Source organism: Bos mutus, chromosome 16, assembly GCF_027580195.1.
Source record: "Bos mutus isolate GX-2022 chromosome 16, NWIPB_WYAK_1.1, whole genome shotgun sequence".
Taxonomy (NCBI): domain Eukaryota; kingdom Metazoa; phylum Chordata; class Mammalia; order Artiodactyla; family Bovidae; genus Bos; species Bos mutus.
The window spans coordinates 56,455,185-56,476,625 of record NC_091632.1 but is presented as its reverse complement, the minus strand read 5'-3'; the positions used below and the strand labels follow the sequence as shown (position 1 = coordinate 56,476,625).

Genomic DNA, 21,441 nt, shown 5'->3' with positions numbered 1-21,441 from the left:
TGTCAATCCCCAAATTCTCTCTCTCTCAGGCTCCCTGCGTGCTGCCCTCTGCCTGCAGAGGAAAGCAGGAGCCCTGCTCCAGAGTGGTACCCTGAGATCTGCCTGCCCTTCCTGAGGATCTTGGAGTGGTGATGGAGGGCTTCTTGGCTACTCCAGCAGCTCAGAGACCCTCGGGCGTAGGAGACACAAGTCCTGCCACAGCCACTCAGAACGGAGGAGCCCCCGTGGTCGGGAGGGAGAGGGAGGAGAGGGTGACAGGACCACAGCTCACAGCCCCCGTGGCCGTCCGGGGAGCCTGGCAGATGGCTGCAGTGTGGTTCCCGGGTGGAGTGAGGGGCCTGACCCGGCTGCAGTCAGCCTAAGGACGGCCCTCGGGCTTCGGGAGCAGGTCTGTTAGCGTGGGGGACAGGCCCACAACTCAGGAAGGCGCCCCAAGGTCATGGGCCACCACACAGAGCACAGGTCTCCACCCCTGAGGACAAACGCCTGACACCTACCTCATGGCACTTGAAGAAGGGAGAGATTTCCAGGGTGGCCCGAATGTCCTTCAGCCGGTCCCGGTAGGCAATCTGGGAACAGAAAGATGCCCGGATTTTTAAATATATCGGGCGGGGGGGTGGTGTGGTGGGGTTAGGTGTCATTTACCTTGGTAAAAGTCACTGACTGTCACCATGAGAGGGTCCTAGCACTCTGATAATTTCAAGCTCCTCATCTAGAAATGAAGAAACTGAGACCCATGAAGGCATGGCAGCTGAGGCCCTGGTCCCACGCTCCCTCTACTCCACACTGCTTCGTGACAGGAGGTGCTGGGGTGGAGGGGAGTCAGTCCAGGAGCCCCTCGCACAGGGGTTAAGTCTATTCTGGAATGCCAGCAGTGTGGAGGCAGCACCCAGGGGCCCGGTTGCCATGGTGCGAACTTCCTGACACAAACTTCACTGCCCTGAACTTTTGAAAAGAACAGCATAAAAGAGCCAAAGCCACAAATCTCTCTGCCAGTGGCTTCTCCGCAGAGCTGTGCTGGCTCTGGGGCATCCACCCTCCCGGGGGGCTGCAAGGAGGGAAGCCCGTCGCACACAAGCACACAGGGTCCCCTTGACGCCCATGTGCAGCAGCGCCAGCCTGGGGCTCAGCGCCAGGAATAAACCCCTCTTGGCCAGGCGCGGGCACCATGCACTCTGAAGCAGCTCTGCTGAGCTGGGGCATCTGTCCCATGACTGAAGCCTAGCTCTTACCATAGACTGAAGTCTCTCGGCTGGAAAAGGCAGGAGGGAGACTGCCCAGTACCAGCCGGTGCTGAGTCTCCTTGGAGAAGGGCTGTCTGGGTCCAGCCCTCCTGCTCAGCAGTCCTGGCGAGCCCATGCAGGAGAAGGTGCCTCTCAGGAGGGCTCCAGGGCCCACCTCCCTGGTGTAGTCAAGGCCCTGATTGTCACAGGGTGCCCTGTCCTCGGGGTGTGGGGGCTCAACACGCCCTACCTCACATGATCCCAGTGCTCAGAGCATCTGTCCAGCCTGCCTACAGCAAATGAAGTCATCTGTCACGAACTTATGCCACCCACACCTCCAGGCTCAGAGAGCCTGTCAGTTCTTGCTGGGGAGGGTGATGTGACATCTCACCTTCTGTCCCCCGCACACTTCCCTCCCTCAGTCTCAGCCTAGTGGAGGGCTGGCCAGGCCTAGAAGTGCAGAGACCAGCAGGCTGCCAGGCCCCTGGGTGTGAGCCCCAGCTCCCCTGCTTTCCTTGCTGTGTGCCCTCGACCACTCAGTCTCCTCATCTGTAAAATGGGGACAAGGATGCTGAGCCGCTGCAGGCGGCTGCTCTGAAGGTTTGGTGAGCACTTGGTGTAACACCTGGCAGGCGGTGGGTGGGGTGGGGGTGGGTGGCGCTAGAGGAATACAGTTCTGGAAAGGGGTGCTCTGAAGGGGATGGAGACATTCTGGGGAGCTGAGTTTCTGACGAAAGGAAAAAACAAGCACATGTTCACCCACTGACAGGCTGACAACCACAGCATCTCCCTCTCCACCTTCCAAGCAGAAGTTCGGGGCCATGGTTTTCTGCATGGGTACCACTGCTCAGTCTTGGGCTGGGCAAGCACCCCCAGAGAGGGCCCAGCCCCCTTTGCCAGGGGCACCCGACTCACCAGGATGTTTGGGTTTCCTTTAGTGAATTCTCTGAAGGCCTCAATCACCTGCTCCCTCGTTTTGGTCTTCTTGAAGTCCCGGTTCACAGAGCCGTCTTCTTTCTGAAAAGAATGACACCCACCCGGGAGGCAGTTCAGCAGACAGCCCGCAGGTGGGCACTGCACTCATTCCCCCACCCCATGCTTCAGAGCCAGGAGCCCCAAATTGACCCCCAGGCAGTGAGGCGCCCGCATGCAGCACCAGGAGGCAGGCGCTGGACTGACCAGGCACGGGGCGGTTAGTGGGACAGCACAGCAGAGGGGCGCCTGACCTGGGCCCTGGCTGAGGAGAGGCAGCGGGTGGCACCAGAGTCTCAGAGAGAGGAAGGGCATCAGGGAGGCATGGAAGCCTGAGGGGCACCTGGGCCAAGCTGGGGGAGCAGAGCCGTGAGAGCTGCCCATCCTGAGGGTCCCGAGTGCGAGCAGTGGGGCTCTGAGGGAGCTGCACGGGCCTCTGCTGCCCATAGAGGCCCGGGGTGTCGGCACCGTGGAACCTGGGTGCCAGAAGCTCCCTGCTGCCCAGGGACGCCCTTGCTCCCCACAGGAGAGAGAAGCCCCTTGCCCCACATTCAGATTCCCTTTGTAATTTCAGGTCTCTGACTTAGGCTCCCTGAAAGCTGAGATTTAACAGCCCACCCGGCTCCCAGCACCGCCCAGCACACGAAATGGGTCCATTTTCTAAGCCTGGTGCTATGTCTGTTCCAGGCAGACCAGGCAACACGTGAGGCTTAATTAGCACCTTTATGAGGATATCTGTTCTTTAAGATCAAAGAGTGAGAAAGGATGGCTCTCCTAGGAGCCCCCAGACATGGGTCTGTGCACCCCAGGAGTTGAGCTTAAGGCATTGTGGCTGCCTCTGTAAGAACCCTGGGCAGAGGGAGAGAGCGGTGGCCTGGGCCTTCCCCACCCCACAGAGGGTCTCTGCGGGGGGCCTTTCCTGGACTAAGGGAGGGGAGAGGCTGGTGGAGAGCTGGTGAAGGCAGCTGGCTTCTCTCAGAGCCCGAGAAGCTGTGGGCTGCTCCCACACAGCTAGACAACAGACAGACCAGAAGATCCAGCTTGAGACGGAGAGAGAGGTAAAGGGGAAAGCAGACTGCTTCAGACAGGTCCAGAAAGGAAAAGGAGCGCTGAGAGGAAGAGGATGTGCATATAACAACAGCAACAGCTGATTTCAGAAGACAGGGGAGGAGCAAGTGGCTTTCTCAGCTCATAAAGCAGCTGTCCCAGGGGCCACTGCCCAGCAGAAACTTCCACCCAATGCCATCTGCAAGGAGGCTGCCCTGGCTTCACTTGCTCGGGAGTCATGCCCTACTCTGGGCAAGGGCCGGCCAACATGAGCCAAGAATGGACAGAGAAGAGAAACCCAAGAATGCTCAGGAACTGTCCTCCACTGACAGGGATGGCTGCCTGAGACCGAGGGGCCAGCACCTCACACCATGCTGCTTGGGACGAAACGCACGTCTGAGCAGACGCCCAGATCCAACAGCAAAGGCAGCGTCTGGGAGCCTGACTCTGGGGAGAGCATTCTCAGGCCCTACTCAAATGAGTGAAGGGGAAAGAAAGGAGAATGAGGTGGCCTGGAAGTTGAGGGGTGGCCTCAGTGCAGGCTCCCCAGAGGTGTTTGGTGACCCGGACAGAGCAGTGCCTAGTCCTGCCCACCTGGGCAGACGACTCGGATATCAAAGCAGCTAGCGGGCTCCCTCCCTTGCCTGCATCTCACTGAAAGTCCTCATTCTGGGACCCTGGGCAGAATGAGCCAGGTCCCAGCCCTGGCATCCAGGCAGGGCCCTGCTGTGTGGGTACTCACTGCCAGGCATGGTCTGGACTGAAGGCAGGGTCATTGGCAGAGCGCTTACTGCTGGGCAGAGCTAGAAGGCACCCCTGCTCCGAGGCCCCAGCTCCCTCCATGGCCACCCCCACCTCAGACCAAGGAGAAGGCCAGTTTCCCCAAACGCTGGCTGCCCGTGCCCTGGCTCTATACTGGGAGGAATCTTACAGTCTCTGAAGGACCCCTGGGGTGAATGTTGGTGGAATCCAAGGACCCAGTCCTTTCCCATCCAGGAGCTGGGCGGCTCAGGCAGCTTCAGGCCCCACCTGGCCGTCCTCACCTTGATGCCCTCAATCCTGAACCCGAGGGTGGCCGTGGAGCTGATGGTTTCCCTCCACTGCATGTACCGTGGCTTGGTCACGGCCCGCTGGGCTTTCTCCTCCTCGGTCGGGGCCTCTGGGTCCACCTCAATCATCTTCTGGTACATGTCTTTCCGGAGGCTGGGCTTCTTCCGGGCCTTGGTGAGCTCCTCCTCCAGGTAGGTCCTAGGAGGGAAGGGAGGCCACATGAGGGCCGCCGGCTGGACCAAGGCCCACTGACACCTTGCCCAAGGGCTGCAGTCAGCTTGGCCAAGCCAGGCTCACCCAGGGCGGGCACATGTTGGGCTGGGCTGGGGTTGGCTCTTGACAGAGACCAGGGCAGCCTTGCCTAACAGGGGCAACTTCATTCCGGGACCACTGGGAAGGCCTGACAAAGCCCAAGGAGCTCTTCCTTCTCGGGGAAGCTCACAGGACCAGCAGGGGAGGAGGAGGCAGGGCAGCTTGGGAGCTCGTCCTGCTGGGGTAAGGATGGGGAGGGGGCTGAAGGCAGGTTCATTCAGAGCCCAGCTTCCCAACCCCCCACATCTGCCTGGGACCCTCCCAAGAAGCGAGGGCTTTGGAAGCCAGAAACTGTATGGGTCTGGGAGCATGTTCTGTCCCTCTACCCTGTCCATCTCCCTGGTGATCCTGAGGCCTCTTTCTGAAGAGGGAACACCTTCTTGAGTAAAAAGGCCAGGCCAGAAGGCGGTCTCTGAAGGAGCTACAGTGCTGGAGGGAGAAGCATGATGGTGGGGAGGAGAGGGGAGCCTCGGGGCTCCGTTTTGCTACAGAAGAGACATGTTGGGTTCTTCCTGCCTCTCAGACACCAGGCCTTGAGAAGACACAGTTAAGCAAACTGTTTCACCACCGCGCCCTCTGCACAGGTGTCGGGGGCGGGGCGGGGATGAAGCCTGCAGGCCCAGCTGGCAGGGGTCCCCTAGAAACCAGCGGACATAGCAGAAGCAGGGACGGTACAGACTCTGGGCAGCCTGGCACTGAATTCCTAGCCCCAGGCCGCCTCCCTGACCCCCAGGGCCAATGGGGTGAGTCACCCCACTGTTGCACATCAAACGCCCACCCTCCTCCCTGCTCCTATTTCAAACTCCCCATCACCCCCCACAACGAGCTCAGCTGCTGTCTGTGACCCTTCCTGAGACAGAAATCTGCAGCGTCAGTTGAATAGAGGGAAGTTTTCTCCCCAGGCCAGTGTGGGTGGGCATTGCCCACACAGTGGCCTGTGACAACCAACCCGGCCTCCATTCACCGTCTGTCCCCGGGGACTTTGCTCCACAGCCACCCACCACACCTCCAACCTGCCAGTGCGGGACCCAGAAAACACTAGTCAAATCTAAATCTATTAAAAAGTTTCCAGAACCACTGGACCAACTCTTGAAAGAAGCAAATCTTTGGGTGTGAACTTGGGTCTGGTCATTAGGACCTTCCAGAGTGATGAGGGCTTCCTGGGTAGCTCAGCCCGTAAAGAATCTGACTGCAATGCAGGAGAGCCTGGTTTGATTCTTGGGTCAGGAAATTCCTCTGGAGAAGGGATAGGCTGCCCACTCTAGTATTCTTGGGCTCCCCTGGTGGCTCAGACGGTAAAGAATCCACTGCAATGTGGGACACCTGGGTTTGATCCCTGGGTTGGGAAGATCCCCTACAGGAGGGCATGGCAACCCACTCCAGAATTCTTGCCTGGAGAATCCCATGGACAGAGGAGCCTGGCGGGCTATAATAGTCCATGGGGTCGCAAAGAGTGGGACATGACTGAGCGACTAAGCACAGCACAGGGAATGATGAAGACCATAGGAGGTGGTCTGCCTTGGTTGTGCCCTCTACACACACACGCATGCATACATACACCATGCACACATACATACGCCCATGCACACAAACACCACTGTGTACAGAACCAGGTCAGTGATGCTGAGAGCTTCAGGGCAGAGGCTGTGGGCAGGAGGCTTCTGTGTGGACTTCTGTCGTGCTGGCCCGTGTGTGTATTTGCGTGTATTTGTGTGTGCGGTGTGGAAGGGGCTGCCATCCCAATGCTCCTGAGTGCACTGCAGGGGCCTGCAGGGCGGGTGGATGGGTGCACTTCTGCAAAGATTTCTCAGTAACTCCTTAAACAGGAAGCAAGCCTCAATGTCAAATCCCTTTCCACACAGGGCTTTCTTCAAAAAGGGACCTGCGCAGTTCAATCTGGGCAGAGTTGCTCACCTTCCAGGGAGGAAAGGGGCTGGGCAAATGCCCACAAGGGTCACGAGCCGGGTGGTGGGGTCAGGGGTCCACTGAGGGTGTCCTGACACTGGCCCAGCCCACCTAGCCCACCCCCGCAGGAAGGTCACGCCTCCATGTCACGTGGAGGAGCAGAGGCAAGGGGCGAAGCCACAAGATGAAGCAGAGGGAGGGCTCCTCTCAGGAAGGCAGCCGGCCCGTGGCGAGCCAACAGGTGACACACCAAAGCCACCCACTCCCACCGCCCTCTCTAACCTGCTTCCACAAGGGCAGAGGTGCCACGGGCAGCTCGGTCTCCGCCTGCCAGTCTCTGGCCCGAACATCAGGAAGACACTCCTGATTCTCCAGACACAGAGTTACAGGTGAAATTGAAGGAAACTCCCTAGAGCAAAGCAGGCCGATGTCCTTGTGGAACCGGGGTCCCAAGAACGCCCCTTGTTAGGACACCACAGTTGCCTCCATCACCCGTTCCTCGGGCTCCACCGCGGCTAAGGCTCAGTCTGCTGATCCGTCCTTCCATCACAGTGACAAGTCTGTGATGAGTCTGAGCCCCTCCTGCTGGGGATTCAGGGTCTGTGGTGGCCCCAGCTCCAGCCTCCTCCCTCTGACAACCACAGAGCCCCTGGGCAGGGCCAAGCTGCAGCCCAGGCTAGACTGGCAGTCAGAGGCCTGTGGCAGAGGTGGGCGGTGTGTTTGTCTGGCTGTGTGGCCCTGGTGAGTCCCTTAGCCTCTGGTGGCAAAGGGCTTCTGCCCCAGACTGGCCTGAGGCCCATCTGCCAGGATGGCTGTAAGAGGTCCTCAACACTCGGAGCACAGAAGGGCCCTCCACACTCAGGACCCACGAGACAGGGAAGGTGGGGCTGGAGGGGGACTGGTTTGGGAGAGACCTTTCCCTTTCCCTCCACTCGGGCCCTCACTTGCCCACACTCTCAGTCTCCAAGCTCTGCCCAGGACTGAGCTAACTGTGCCCCAGCCCTCCTGGTGGCTCCTGAGAGCCCTGGGCAATGGGACAGGTGGCAGAGGGAGGGGGCAGCCCTGGTGAGAGGGGGCGGCTCCTGTCCCCCACAGCCTGCCAGGGAACAGACGGGCACACACAGCCTTTTGGGACTGACTGGCCACACGTTCTTCCCACGGGGTGTGCTTATTTTGGCCGTGGTCTGACTACAGCCATCAGAATTTTTATGTGTCTCCTCTTGAGAGGTACTTCCTAGTGCATCACGCGAGTGCCTTCCAGGCACAGAAATTAAGACTCTGGAGAAGAGCAATGGCCAAGTGGTGGCTGGAGGGATGTTCTGTTTCCTCCCCGGTGGGCTGGAGATGGTGAGACCCCTGGATGGAGGGAGGAGAAGGCTGGGAGGCTGGGGACAGTGCCAGAGCAAAGACTGGGACCTATACTTACCCACCCCTTCGTCCCCGCCCTCGGGGCAATGCCAAGGGGACACAGTGAGCCAGCCTGCAGGGTCTGATTTTATGACACAACTCCCAGGAGGAATGAAGAGGGAAAGAAAACTGACCGGCTTGCCTGCTTCTCTCCTGCACGCACGCACGCGTGCACACACACTCTCACACACACTCCTCTTTCTCAATCTCCTCTTTTAAGAAGTAAAACTGCTTAAACCATCCAAAGCAAACACAGGCTCCAGCTGTGAGCTCTGCGGCTGGGAGCCTGGTCTCCCCAGCGAGCAGCGGGCGGGATGGAGGAGCCGGCGTCTGGCCGCCTCCTCTCGGCACCTGCAGCTGGGTGGCTCTCTGAGGCCTGCGGGGACTTCCCCACCCGCTGCCCTGCTGGGGAGAAGGAGCTACTCGGTGACTCCTGAGATGAAATGTTCAGAGTCTGAGAGGTGAGGAAAACCCGACTAGCAAAGAAGGGCCGGCAGCCAGGTCTCAGGCCCTCTGGGCTCTGCTCACCGCCCTGTCTCCTCCAGCCCACTCCTCCTGTCTCCTGTCTGGGCAGGGTCTGGGGTCAGGTGGCGGGACCCAACTCCACATACAGGCTGCCCACATACCCATCTGGCCATATGTCCTGCCCCTGACCCGGGAACATGCAGCTGCCAGGCTGGGGCCACCACCAGCCCCAATCCAGAAAGCAGCAAGCTGGTGCCTGTTGTCAGGACCTCTTGTGCCCCTGGACTTCCTTCTCCATTGCTCCCTTATGGCAGGCTTGAGTCTTTTGGCATATCAACACAATCTACTGACCAGTTCCTTCTTCCCACTCACCAGCATGGGGGCAGGTGGCAGGAGTGGGAGAATGGGAGAAGAGGAGCCTCTACTCCAGGTGCCCCCCTTGTGACCCATGCAACAGGAAGCCGCCCCCGCTGCTCACCCCAGCAATCCCGCCTGACCAAATGGGCAGCCCTCTCCGTGGGGAGGCTCCGCACTCCTCCAGGTCCCCTGGGTCCCTGGCTCACTGGAGAAGGAAAGAGGTCGTCCTGAGAAGAGCCAGCTTTCCTGTCCCCTCCGCACATATGCGAGATGACCGGGGTGGGGTCCACCCAGACCTCTGGCCCATCCTCGCACACACGAGGCCTCAGGGACCCCCAGAAAGCCCCAGCCTCCTGGGATCCCTGAGCGCCGCCCTGCCCAGTATCTGCTGCCAGCCAGCTGGGTGCCAAGGAGTGGGCGGCCCCACCCCAGAAGCCTGGCTCACCTGACGCCCATCTTGCAGTCCATCACACACGGCGAGTCGAAGTCAGCCAGCAGGTCGTCCATCTGGTTGTAGCGCTCCCCGTCCTTGACCACGTCCCCGTGGTAGGCAGGCACGAAGGGCTTCAGCACGTCGGCCATCAGCCTGTCCAGGCAGCGCTGCTCCGACTCACAGTGCTTCTTCAGGATCCTGCCGTTGGCAGCCGCCTTGAAGCTCCCTGCGGAGCGAGGTGGGAGGAGACCCTGGGTCTCTGGCCCGGGCCCTCCCCGCCCTGACCTTTCCCCCCTGGCACACACGCCCCTCCATCACGGGATGCTGTGGGGTTGGCTAAGCACAGGGCTCAGGATGTGCCCAGGTCTCTGCTGGCGGAACGAGCCCTTTAAGGGGAGTGGGGGCAAGTCCCAGTCTCCCCCACACCTAGACGGCAACTCTGGGCTGGTTCCCTGAATTCCCAGACCCCAGGCTCCTCCTCTGAAGTTGGAAGCAGAGCAGTGCTCACAGCTGGAGGGTGAGCAAGGCTAGTAGAGGTCTGGGCAGGACCTATGCACCCCCCTTTATGTGATTCCTACCTCCCACCCTACCATTGACCCTTCCCAGCCACGAAGGTGTCTCCACTCTCAGTGGAGAAGCCCTGATAAGATGGGACTTAGTGCCAGGACAGGGAAACCGGCAGAGAAGTGTGGACCCCACACTTCTGAGCCACACCCTCAGGCAAGTACTGAGGAAGGGTGTCCATCGGCCTGCCTTGAGCTAGGCCAATGTTGTCGAGGATATAAAAAAACGTCAGACCTTGTGCTGCCCTGAAGTCCACAGGCAGCCGATGAAAACCCCCCTGATGATGGATGGATCATCATTACAAAGGATGATGCATGACAAAGGGCCGTGGCTAGTGGGCTAGACAGCTCTAGATGCCCTCCCCTGTCACTGAGGGCCACCTGGAGACCTCATGGCTAGCCCAGGGCCTGGCCACTGCAGCCAGCACTCCCACCATCTAACACTCGTGGAGTGACCTGCCGTCTCTCCCACCAGCTACGAGTCTCCTCTGGGGCAGACACTGTATCTGCATTCACGCTGTTACCCCGAGGAGCACGGTGAGGGGAGCATACAACAGGCACTTGGGGAAGCACTTAGCTTTGTCTCTTTGTCCAGGGGGACAAACGGCAGGCGAGCTAAAAAGACGGATGATTTTGTTTTATTGAGTTAAAATGAAAGATCGAAAGAAAGAGATCGAAAGAGACAGAGACTGAAGGCGGAGAGGTGTGTGATCTGTGAAGGGGTGACGCAGTATGGAGAGGGCGATTGTCATGTGCATTTTCAAGGTAGTGTTAGGGCCCTTCTCTTGGAAAGCATCTTTGTTCGGAACCTTGAACTCCCGCAATATCCAGGGCCGCCCCCGACATGTGCTGGTCACCTCCCCAGAGCCAGACGTCCCGGGAGAGCTGCAGCTACCTGCGTGTCCTGCCAGCTGGATCCAGGGGTACTTCTTCTTGAAGGACATGACAAAGGGAGACCAGTGCACCATGTTTTTTATTTTCCTCCATGATTTGCTCTAGAAACAAGCAAACGAAAAACTCAACATTAGAAGCAGAACTGCTACTTTCTGGTTAGGATGAATTCAAAGCCAGGTAAGCTCTGGCCACAGGACGAGATGTGAGTGCCACGCCCACAAAGCAGGCAGCTCTGAGGACCTAGCCTCTGAGGACCTAGCCTCCGAGGTCCTCGCCTCCAACATCTATGTGGCATATATCTAGGGGGCTTTGCCCCTTTGTACAAACAGGCTGAGCAAAACACCTCGAGTCAAGGGGACAGGCTCCGACGCACTCAGAACAGAGGGCAGGGTAGGCAGAGGTTCTCTATCCAGGGCTGAGCCCATCCCATGCCATGCCCGTCAGGGGACAGCTAAACCCACACTGCCCTTCTTCGTGCCCCTCTCGGGCCTTCAGTTTCATCTGTCTAGGGAGGGTTTAGTTGGTACCCATGCTCTTTGGATCAGTGGACACTCTAGGACTCTGGAAAATGACCTCTCTCATCCCAACAGCAAGGGCTCGTAAGGGGAAGACCAGAGAGGTTATGGTCGCCCCGTGGCAGCGTGCCATCTCACTCTGCACTGGCACAGGCAGTGGCAGCAGAGGCAGCTCTTGCCTATGAGAGGCGTGAGGAGACTTTAAAGGGAATTCCCCAGGGACTGCAGTGCCACCAAGGCTTTGAGACTTGCAAGCAAGTCTTTGAGGCTTGCAAGCATGCCTGTGAGACTCCCTCTCCACTGTATTTCTCCTTCTCAGGACGTTTCTTAAATAAAAACTGTGTGTGTGTGTGTGTGTGTGTGTGTGTGTGTGTGTAGGAGGGGCTCCTTGGGCAGAAAAGAGAACTAACCTTTATTGAGCACCTTACTTTATTTTCTCAGCAAGCATGGTAATCATTGTCGTTTCGATTTGCAGAATCCCAGCCTCAGACAAGTAAGTAACACAGCAACATTTAAACCCTCACCTACATGACTACTTTTTTAAAAAATCCTTTTTATCCCCAGCAATAAACATTTCTCTGTATAAAAATATCCCTAAGTGAACTTTAATAAGAATGGGTTGTAGACATGAAGATAAAGTGTCTTGAGCCCCTGAAGCAGGTGATGAGAAGTGAACTGAGAAGCATTTCAAGTTCCTGAGAAGTGGATCCCTGAACCAGCAAAACCACAGACAGTAAACCCAAGACTCTGTGCTGGGAAGGGGAAGCTGGGAATTCTGCAGAAGAGGGGGTCCTGCCTGGACAGGGCACCCTGGAGAGGCAGCTCCTCCTTTCCTGTCCTGAACCGTCTACCAGCAGCCACCCAAAGCATGCTGAATGGACTCCCCAAGGGTAAATCAAGGTTAAATTGGTCTCCTTTGTTTTTTTCTCCGTGGTGAGACTCAGCTACTTCTGTCATCAAATTTTCAAGTTAAAATCTGTTTAAGGAGAAAAATTCTTCCCTACATGAACCTGGCAATGTTTGCCCCATCCCAGAAACCCTCGCTCTACCGTCAAGACCTACTCTATCCTTAAGTGAGGGCAGTGCTCTGCCAGGCCACATGACAAAGGGCTGGCCTCATCGACAAGGGTGTTTTTTCTAGGTCTTTCTGATGGAGATCACCAAAGAAGGCTAAGGAAAGCCAGTGTTTCTTATCTAAGACCCAGAAGGCTGCATAAATACTCAGGGCAGACAATGCATGAGGGCAGCAATGGGAAAATCTAGTTACATGAGACAACCAATCAAGTGATGGTGTGTTCGAACCAGGGGGAAGACGTTTAGGTGGGTCCAAAAGAAAAGCGCATAGTGGTCACCATCTTCTGATCACACTCCTGCAACAGAGCTCAGAGGGGACGAGGATCCGACAGGTTCAGAGCCAGGTTGGAGGTGGGGGAAGGTACAGTGTTCTCCAACCAGGGCTAAGCTGACCCCGTCCTATACCACTCCCCCATAAGAGGTCGACTAAACCCACACTGACTTTTTTTTTGTTTTTGGCCTTGCAGGCTTAGTTGCTCCATGGCATGTGGGATCTCAGTTCCCTGACCAGGGATTGAACCTGCATCTCTCATACTGAGAGTTGGGTTCTTAACCACTGGACCACCAGGGAAGTCCCCCCACACTGCCCTTCTTCACAAACCCTCTTGGGGCCTCAGTTTTCTCATCTGTCTATGGAGAGATGGACAACTGGTCCCCCATGCTCTTTGGTCCTGTGGACACTCTGCTGCTGCTGCTGCTCCTAAGTCACTTCAGTCGTGTCCGATTCTGTGCAACCCCATAGACGGCAGCCCACCAGGCTCCCTCATCTCTGGGATTCCCCAGGCAAGAACACTGGAGTGGGTTGCCATTTCCTTCTCCAATGTATGAAAATGAAAAGTGAAAGTGAAGTCGCTTAGTCATGTCCGACTCTTCGCAACCCCATGGACTGCAGCCTACCAGGCTCCTCCGTCCATGGGATTTTTTCCAGGCTAGAGTATTGGAGTGGGGTGCCATCACCTTCTCAATGTGGACACTCTAGAACTCTGAAAAACAACCCTCTCACATTCCAAGATCAAGGGCCCCTCAGAGAAAGACGAGAGGCCCCGATTTGCAGATGTAGTGACAGCAGAAGACCCAGGGAGGAGTGTCGGCTGCCGGGGTGGGGCTGGGTGTGGGGTGATGCCTGAGGCCTGCTGGGAAGGAAGGCTGACCCCCAGAGGCGGTCTGAGGGCAGACTCGAGGGGGCAGAAGACTCCTGCAGGCAGCAGGGCCTGTGGGAACAGAGGCCCAGGACCGGGGTTTAGAGCAACTGGGCCATGTGTGGTGGGAACGAGAGCTGGAAGCAGTGGTTGATAAGCGCGAGTAGGCAAGACCGGCTCTGGATGCCGGGCTGAAATGGTTGGACTCAGGGGACTGCGGTGTGGGGGAGACAGGCTGCCCTGGGCCTGAGTCCTGGCTCCATCCACTCCTCACTGACCTGGGACATGTAGGACCCTTCCTGAGGCCTTATTATCTTACCTGTAAAATGGGAATAACACATAGCTTCCTTTGGTCCCAGGAGGTAAAGCCATTAGGAGCTCACAGGGCACAGAGGTGTTTGTAGAAGAGTCTTAGTGGTCTGAGTTCAAGGAAGAGTGTCCTTGAAGTCAGCCCAGGAATAGTCAGTCTGGAGATAAGTTTACTAAAGAATAAAGGCCATCGAGCTGGGGCTGGGCCAGACCCACCCAGTTGGGATGCAGCTCTTTGGGGACCCACTGGGACCCACTGGGCAGGGGGCCTGGGATGCAGGAGGCAGGAGGGAACTGATGCTGGCTGAGAAAAGCCAGGTCCAGCCCAGCGGAGGCATCTGAGCTGTGAAACCTCTAGGTCCAGGGGTCTGAAAAGCAGAAGGGTGCTCCAGGGCAGGGGTCCTCCAATGGCTTATGGGACCCAAGAGCCTCCCAGCATGGCCGAGCTCTGAGTAAACGAGACCTTTTTCTGGGTAGCTTCCCTTTTCCCACACCTCCTCCACAAGGAAGCAATTCTTCAACGTGAAAATGGGCCCCACGTGGCCAAGGCCAGAGAGCCCGCCCCTTCCAAGGTGGAATATTCCACTGGGCCGGGTGTGCACACCAGGGGATTTCTCAACTGCGCTGGCAGCAGCACGCAGGGGATTTTCCTGTGGTTTTAAATAGCAGCACCCAGGCCGTGCCTAAGGTAGCTGCCAAACACTAAACAGAAAAGCAGATCCCGGTCCAGGCCCAGGAAAGGAGGCTGCAGGGTGATCATGGCCCCCGACCCCTAGCCCATAGAAGCGGAGAGAAACAGAAAGGTGGGAGGTCGCAGAGAATCGGTTCGCCTATGATGATGCCGGAGACCCCAGCACCCATCCAGGGACCACCTGCTCCAGGTAGAAGCCATGTCCCAGGCAGCCAGTTCCAGAAGGCAGGTGGGGGCTAGCAGTCTCCCTCCGAGCCCCTCGCTGGAGGAAGCCACAGTTCTCAGAAGTGGAGGCCAGGCCTCTGCCCCGACCCAAGACAGGAGGCCAGCAAGACAGGAGAACAGCCCGACAATCTGGAAGAATTCCATCTTGAGGAGGAGATCATCTTTTCTATCCGGGGAGAGCCTCAAGAGCGTCAGCCACTGGAATCAGACCACAGCCCCAGGTCTCGAGCTTCTTGAGCCCAGCTATGTCAGACACACAGGCAGCCCTCACAGGCCTTGAAAGTGGTGTGGCCGAGGGTGCCTGGTCCCTCCTCCAGGGCAGCACTGGCTGCCTGCTGATCTCGCTGGCTCCGGTCCTCCATCACCTCCCAGTCACCAGGGCTATCTGGACACCCTCCGCTGACCCTCCCTGGAATGCCCCCGAAGCTCCACCTGGCTGACACGCCCCCTTGACCTCTCTGGGCGGCAGGATCCTCACATGTCAATCTGAGGAGTCGGCTAGCTGACTCAGGCAAGCTCAGCTCTGATGCACTCCTTACTCACATGCAGGTGTGGAACCGGCTTAACTAAATGGATAAGCTGGGGTGTTCCCCTCCAGTCTGCTGAGCATGACAGAGCAAAGGGGACGGCTCTCAGAATCTGCCTGCAAGCTGGCATCGTCTGTCATCTCACCAGGAGGGCTCATTTCCCTAGACGTGCAACAGGATGGGCGCCAGCCTCCCTCAGCACTGACTCATCGCTTATGGACTCTCACTATGTGACAGGAGCTGGGCTGGGCCCTTTACAGCCACATTTCTCATCTTCAAAGAGCCCCATGGTGGACAGGAGTCCACCTCTGGAAAATGAAGAATCTTACCAGTTGAATTGCTTCCCAGTCATTCCACTCTCCCCCCAGCCGCAGGTGCCAGTTCATCCTGGGAACCCCACACCAAGATACCAACAGCAGTGTCTATCCACAAGCAGGGCCCCTCCCAGCCCAGAGCATGCTGGACGAGGTGACGGGGACAGAAAACCGGGCGGGAAGGACGGTTCTTCACAGCAGTTGTCCTGGGCAGCCAGGGCACGACGCTGCTCAGAGGGAAGAGGTGTTCAGGCTGCTTCTTCAGCAGAGGGGCCCAGAGTCTTTGGGAGATGCTCCACGACTGACCACCAAAACCCCAGACAGGTCTCACTCTGGAGCTGGGCAGGAACCACTTCCAGCTTAGCCACCAGGTGACACTGGGCTCGCCCATGAGTCAGATCAGACCAATCGTTCCTAGACTGTGGCTGGGATCCTGCACTGGGGATGTTCTTGGGCGGCATTCCAAGGGGAAAGCAAGCCCCACGAAGCTGATGGCCTGTCAAGCAGGATGGCAGGGGGGGGGGCGGAGGTGCACATCTCTCACCTTGATTCTGTGCTGGATGTAAGTCAACTGCAGACCGGAAGTAAGGTTTTTCGTAGGCTTGGACCACCTGGCTCCACAGATCCCTAGATGACTGCCTGCACGCCTGGGCTAAATAAGCACTGGTCTGGGTTTTGCTCTGTTTTCTTACCTGCATGCAGGACAGGAGGGCCTTCTGCTGACGTTTGCTACAGCCCTGACCTTGCTCTGTGAGAGGTGGGGTCTTGTTCTCTACTCTGGCTGCACGGGAAAAGGCGCAGAACCCTAATGCTCTCAGAGTAGTTCAGGAGGATCAGAAAACAGCCAGCCCCAGCGGGCAGAGGCTGGTACTTTAAGACTCAAGAGATATGTGGTGCTCTGACACTGCTTTGGCTGGTTCCCTCCCTTCATACCTGACTTGACGGGAGCTCAAATATTCAGAGAATGTGGAGAGAGGGATTGCAGCGGGAGAAAAAAAAAAAAAAACACCCAACAACAACAAAACCCCAACCCTCTTCAAGCTTGAGGTGACAGAAGTCACCCGGAAAGGGAGTTTCAGAACCTGGCAAGCATGAGCAGAGCCCTCTCCAGCCACTAGGTGCTTTTGGAAGGCTTGGGGACTAACACATTCTGTCTCACTTTTCCCTCCACATCTTTGCCTGAAGATTCCAGGCCTCAGGGCAGATGTGAGTTTACTCTCTAGAGGCGACCCCTCCACCCAGCACATGGAGCCTCAGAGTGCCCGGGGTAGCCCTGGCCAGGAAAGCTGCTCCTCACCCCCACTCTAGCCTGGACTCGAATCACCCGGAGCCCTTGAGAGCCCAACGCGGAAACGATCCACTGGCCGGTGGGGCTGCCGGGGCCCCAGGGAGGAAGCCTGGGCAGCGTCTCTGATTCTGTGTTTATCTTAACCAGACTCCAAGCTTCCCAATGATGCTAATGGCTCCTGGGCAAACGCCGCCTTCCGGCTGGCTCCCCCAGCCAGTTATCTGCCTCATGCTGTGTGGAACATTGCCTTAAGACAAATGAAAGGACTAAACGGATGACCTCAAAGCTGGGCCATCAAACAGGCAAAAAGGACTGGTGGAGATGAGGAGAAAGACGAAGGCGGGAAAGCAGGGATCCGGAGCCGAGGCTAGGGCGTGAGGGGGCCTCCAGCCACCCTACCCACAGGATGCTTCAGCTGCTGTCAGGATCGGCTGCATGATACACAGGGCCCAGAGCAAAGCAAAATTCGGGCCCCAGGCCCAGAACTTGTTAAGAATATCAGGATGGGGAGGCACGGCATGCACCAAGCGTGGGGCCCCTTTGAGGGCCCTCAGGGGCTGCATGCTCTCACTCCCCTGGGAAGCCGGCCCTGCCTCCCGGGGTGGAAAAGAGCCCTGCTGCTAAGTGGCAGCAGGTGACTCGGGGGTTGCAAGGCCTTTCGGCTCCTGACTTACTCCCTCTCTGCCGATGACCACAGACTGCTGGGAGGGGAGGGCAGGAGATTGAAGGTGCTTAAGGTTCTCCTTGGGGGGCTCCCAGTAGTACACCCCAAAAATCGCAGAAGGGGAATGATGTCCTCAGCTCCCCCCTCATTCACCCTCTGCACATTCCTCAGGGCCTGGCCTTGCTCTGCCCTTGCTCATGACCTCTTTCTCGTCCACTGAGTAGGGAGTGGGCCCGGCAGTGGCGTCGGAGCCGATCCAGCCCTCACAACAGGAGGGCGGGCTGCCCAGGGTCAATACCATCTTCTCCTCAGCTCAGCCCACACTGCCCTCCGGGGCCTGCTTCCTGTCTTCTTTCGAGCCACCGCCTGCCCCTCCAAACCAACGCTGTGTCTCTCCACAAAAGTTGGGATGGGTGGAGGAAAAAGGGGTAGTGTCCTGGGGGTGCAGATGCCCCTTTGCTAGAGGACTGCCTCACATGTAGTAGGAGGTTTCCGGGCCTGGTGCCCCTCCCCGACCCACACAAGGCGGCATCTGCAGCTCACTAAACACACCTTCGGGCCTTGCTGGTGGCTCAGATGGTGAATAATCTGCCTGCAATGCAGGAGACCTGGATTCAATCCCTGGGTTGGGAAGATCCCCTGGAGAAGGGAATGGCAACCCACTCCAGTTACCTGAAGAATCCCATGGACAGAGGAGCCTGGAGGGCTACAGTCATAGGGTCACAAAGAGTCAGACACGACTGAGCCACTAAGCATACACACACACAAACACACCTTCTCTCAGGACTGTTGAAATTCTCCAGGCAACTCCTGGCTCCTTAAATCCCTCCCTACCCGCCCTCAACACTTTCAGCCACCAGGGATTTTTCACAAGCATGGGTACAGAGGCAAAGGACTCCGCTAACCCCTAGGCAGCTCAGAGACCCCTTTCCCCAGAAGCCCTTCCTCTGTTTGAGCAGGGTGCTCCCAAGGTGCTCTGGGCACACCTGCTCCCCACTTCTGCTCTGGGTGAGTATAACCCTCCAGAGACCCAGGAGCCCCTGCACCTGGCCCCACCAGATACTCAGCCAGTGCTTGCTGAGAGGGTCCCCGGAGAGGTCATCACCATTAGTGAGGCCTGCAGCTGTAAGGGGTCCCCCATGGCTCAGCAGGAGGGCGACCACATCCAACATCACCCATCAGGAACCTGGTCAAAATCGCTCAAAGCGAGATGAAGTTGCAGGCCTCTGCGGGCTCTGCTCCCCTCCTAACAGCCCCAGCGGAGCCTGCACTGTCTCCGACAAGCAGGCCTCTTCAAGACAGCTCCTCACAACCCCACTTCGTCCACGGCAGCCGGCCTTTCTGCAGCTTCCCTTCCCGCTGGCCCTGCCAGGCCTGCAGCGTTTCCGCCCTGCAGATTCTCTGTACTCCCCCCTTCCACCTCGAGTCTGTCCAAAGTCCTCTTTCTCTGAGGCAGGCCACAGCATTGGATTTTGTTTCCAGAAGGCACACAACCTAGGTCTTGGAGCTAGAATGATCCCTTGCTCTGCCGCTTCCCAGCTGCAGCTGTGAGCAAGTCTTTGAACCTCTCCTGCCTCAGTGTTCTCATCTGTAAACTGGGCATGATAACCTCCCACTGGCCACCCCACCAGGTTAGAGAGAGAACTGAAGAAGCGGTAACATATATACATGGGTGCTCTGTATACGGTCATTGAACAGGTGAACCTTAGATGTTCACTTTGTACTTCTGTGTACAAGCTTTTATCTTTCTTTCCTTTTTTTAAAAAATTGAATGGTTTTCTCCTCCGAGGCGTAAGAGACTGGCAAAAAATCCATCGGGCACTTCTAGAGGGTCAATCATTGCCAGTGGCAAGAAGATGAGCTAATTGTGTGATTAATTGCTTACAACGCTTCCCTTTGGATGTTCGAGGCAGCTGGGAACCCGCAGGGAGGCTCCCATGGCCTCCGAGCTCCATGACTCAGGGACAGCAGAGGTGGCCAGCGCCCAGGTGTCTTGACAGCAGTTTCTGGTTCAGAAAGTCAGTAACATTGCTAAAAAGAGAAAGAAGAGCTTCCCAAAGAACCCCATTTCACACATGTGTAACTCTGCTAGGCTCCAGTGAAGAAAATAATAAACAGTGGGCCTGCTGAACGGATTTCATTTTGTACTGGGGTTTACACCCTCTCCTTAACCCCTTTCTCACCTGAGTTGTTCCCTTAATATGCTACCGTCTCCTCCAGCACTTCCCTTTTCATTTAAGTAGATCACCTGGCTAATTTTTATTTTCAGATAATTATAAAGAGTATCCTTTTTTTTTTTTTTCCCTGAGTGAAAGAGATGAAGGGAAATCTCTAAAATATCAGAAAAGGGAAATTATCTCTGTATCCCATGTCTCTCCAAAGCAATACTGCCAAAATCCTTTGCCTTGCTGCACACGTGTACATACAAGTATGCCTGTGTATATGTGTGTTGGTTAGTGATGATAACCTGGCTTGTCTGGGAAAAGAGGCAGAGAAATCACCTATTAAATGCCTAACATGTCACTAGGTACCATGCTAATATTTCATGTAATCCTCACTCACTACATGCATCCAGTTATCACCATTATGCAAATGGTGAAACATGTTCAGAGAGGTTAAGTAACTTGCCCAAGGTCACACAGCTTCCTGGTGTGCTCCAAGGATCTTGTTTTGTTTCAGCCAACAGGATAACTGGGCCCCCATCGTCTCTCCTCCAGTTAAAAAATAGTCTCGGATAAACAGCAAGTGCTTTGTCAGAAGAGTGACCTTTCAGATGGAGTGGGTCTGAATAAAGACCTGCCTTGCCCTCCTTTCCAAGCTGTTCCCAGAACAGCCTCCCTGACACTGCGGGAAGGCAGTGACAAAGCACTGAGAGCGGGTGAAGACGCCCCTGCCCCGGGAGGTTCGCTCTGTGTCAGTGCCTTTGTCCTGCTCTTGCAGAAGTCTGAGAGAAAAGCATTGAGTTGTCCTTGTTTGGAAAAAATGCGTTTTTCTTCTTTCTTTTCTTCTTTTGGTCTTTCTAAAAAAGCAGCTTGGGTTTCCCTAGTGATCATTCTTTCCTCCGCTGGGGAAAAGCCTGTGCTTCTCCCAGGCTGCAGAGCTGAGGCCAGCCAACTTTGTTCATTGTATTCGCCCTGGCAGAGCCTGCCTGTGACGGCAGCTGGGTGCAGGCCCAGGCAGGTAGGGGCCCCTGGCTCAATAGCTCCGTCCCGAAGCCCTGGTTAGAAACCTGGCTGGGGCCAAAAGCGAAACCTGCCCCTGCCAAAGGGAGCCGGGAGCCTGGAGGGGAGGAGGGAAGGCCTTTCAAAACCTAGACACCAAGGATCGGAAAAATGAAGCCCAAGGACTTGGCAGGGCAGGTAGCTCCGGCTAAAAATAAGGATCTGGATTTGAAGACTAACCATCTTCCTCCTTTAACAAACAAGAAAACTCCCCTAAAAGCCAAACGCAAAAACACTTTTTGAGAAAGATCCGAGTAGTGCTGAGTTTAATCTGTACCCCGCTCCCGCCCCTACATGATGTTCCCACATGCTGGGTGGTTCAGAACACCTTTCACAGGGGCTGTGCCTGGCATGCCCTTTCCTCACCTGTCCTGCAAAAACCCACAGCAGAGGGTGAGAATCACGCTGAGGGGTGGGGTGGGTGGAGCACCTCCCCAGAACCAACGGCTGCTCTAGGGCTGGAGAACGAGAACAGCCGGTCCTCACCAGCCTCAGCAGGCCCGGACCCCCTGGTTCCTGTGCACTCGAGAGGTGGGCTCTGGCTCCGTGTTCTCAGGGGGAGTGCTCTGTCCTCCCCACTCCTGGTCAGTTTCGAGGGCTGCTCTGCTCTGGGTCTGGAGGGCAGGAGCTGCTCAGGACCCAGGGCTCCCGACGGGAGTGTGCAGCTTGGCCTGGCCCTCTCTGAGGGATGTCCACCTCAGTCGGTCAGCTCCTAGTGGCATGTTCTAGCCAAAGCCAGGAAAACCCTGAGCAGTGGCCCAGCTGTTCTCTCCTGAGCAATGGCCTTTGTCTTGTTGCAACCGGAAGCCCAGATTCGGGGAAAAGGGTAGTACCTGGTGTGGCACA

General features: G+C 56.9%; 1 protein-coding gene across 2 annotated transcripts in view; it reads right to left on the bottom strand.

Annotated features, from left to right (window-relative positions):
- ITPKB (inositol-trisphosphate 3-kinase B) overlaps positions 1-21,441 on the bottom strand; it is a 110,292-nt gene that overhangs the window by 3,545 nt on the left and 85,306 nt on the right. For both annotated transcript variants that reach the window (XM_070385401.1, XM_070385402.1), the window contains exons 3-7: positions 10,630-10,729; positions 9,184-9,397; positions 4,286-4,490; positions 2,139-2,240; positions 498-569 (exon numbers count right to left, since the gene is read on the bottom strand). In XM_070385401.1, the coding sequence (XP_070241502.1) occupies positions 498-569; positions 2,139-2,240; positions 4,286-4,490; positions 9,184-9,397; positions 10,630-10,729 (693 nt within the window). The remainder of the gene's footprint in view (positions 1-497; positions 570-2,138; positions 2,241-4,285; positions 4,491-9,183; positions 9,398-10,629; positions 10,730-21,441) is intronic.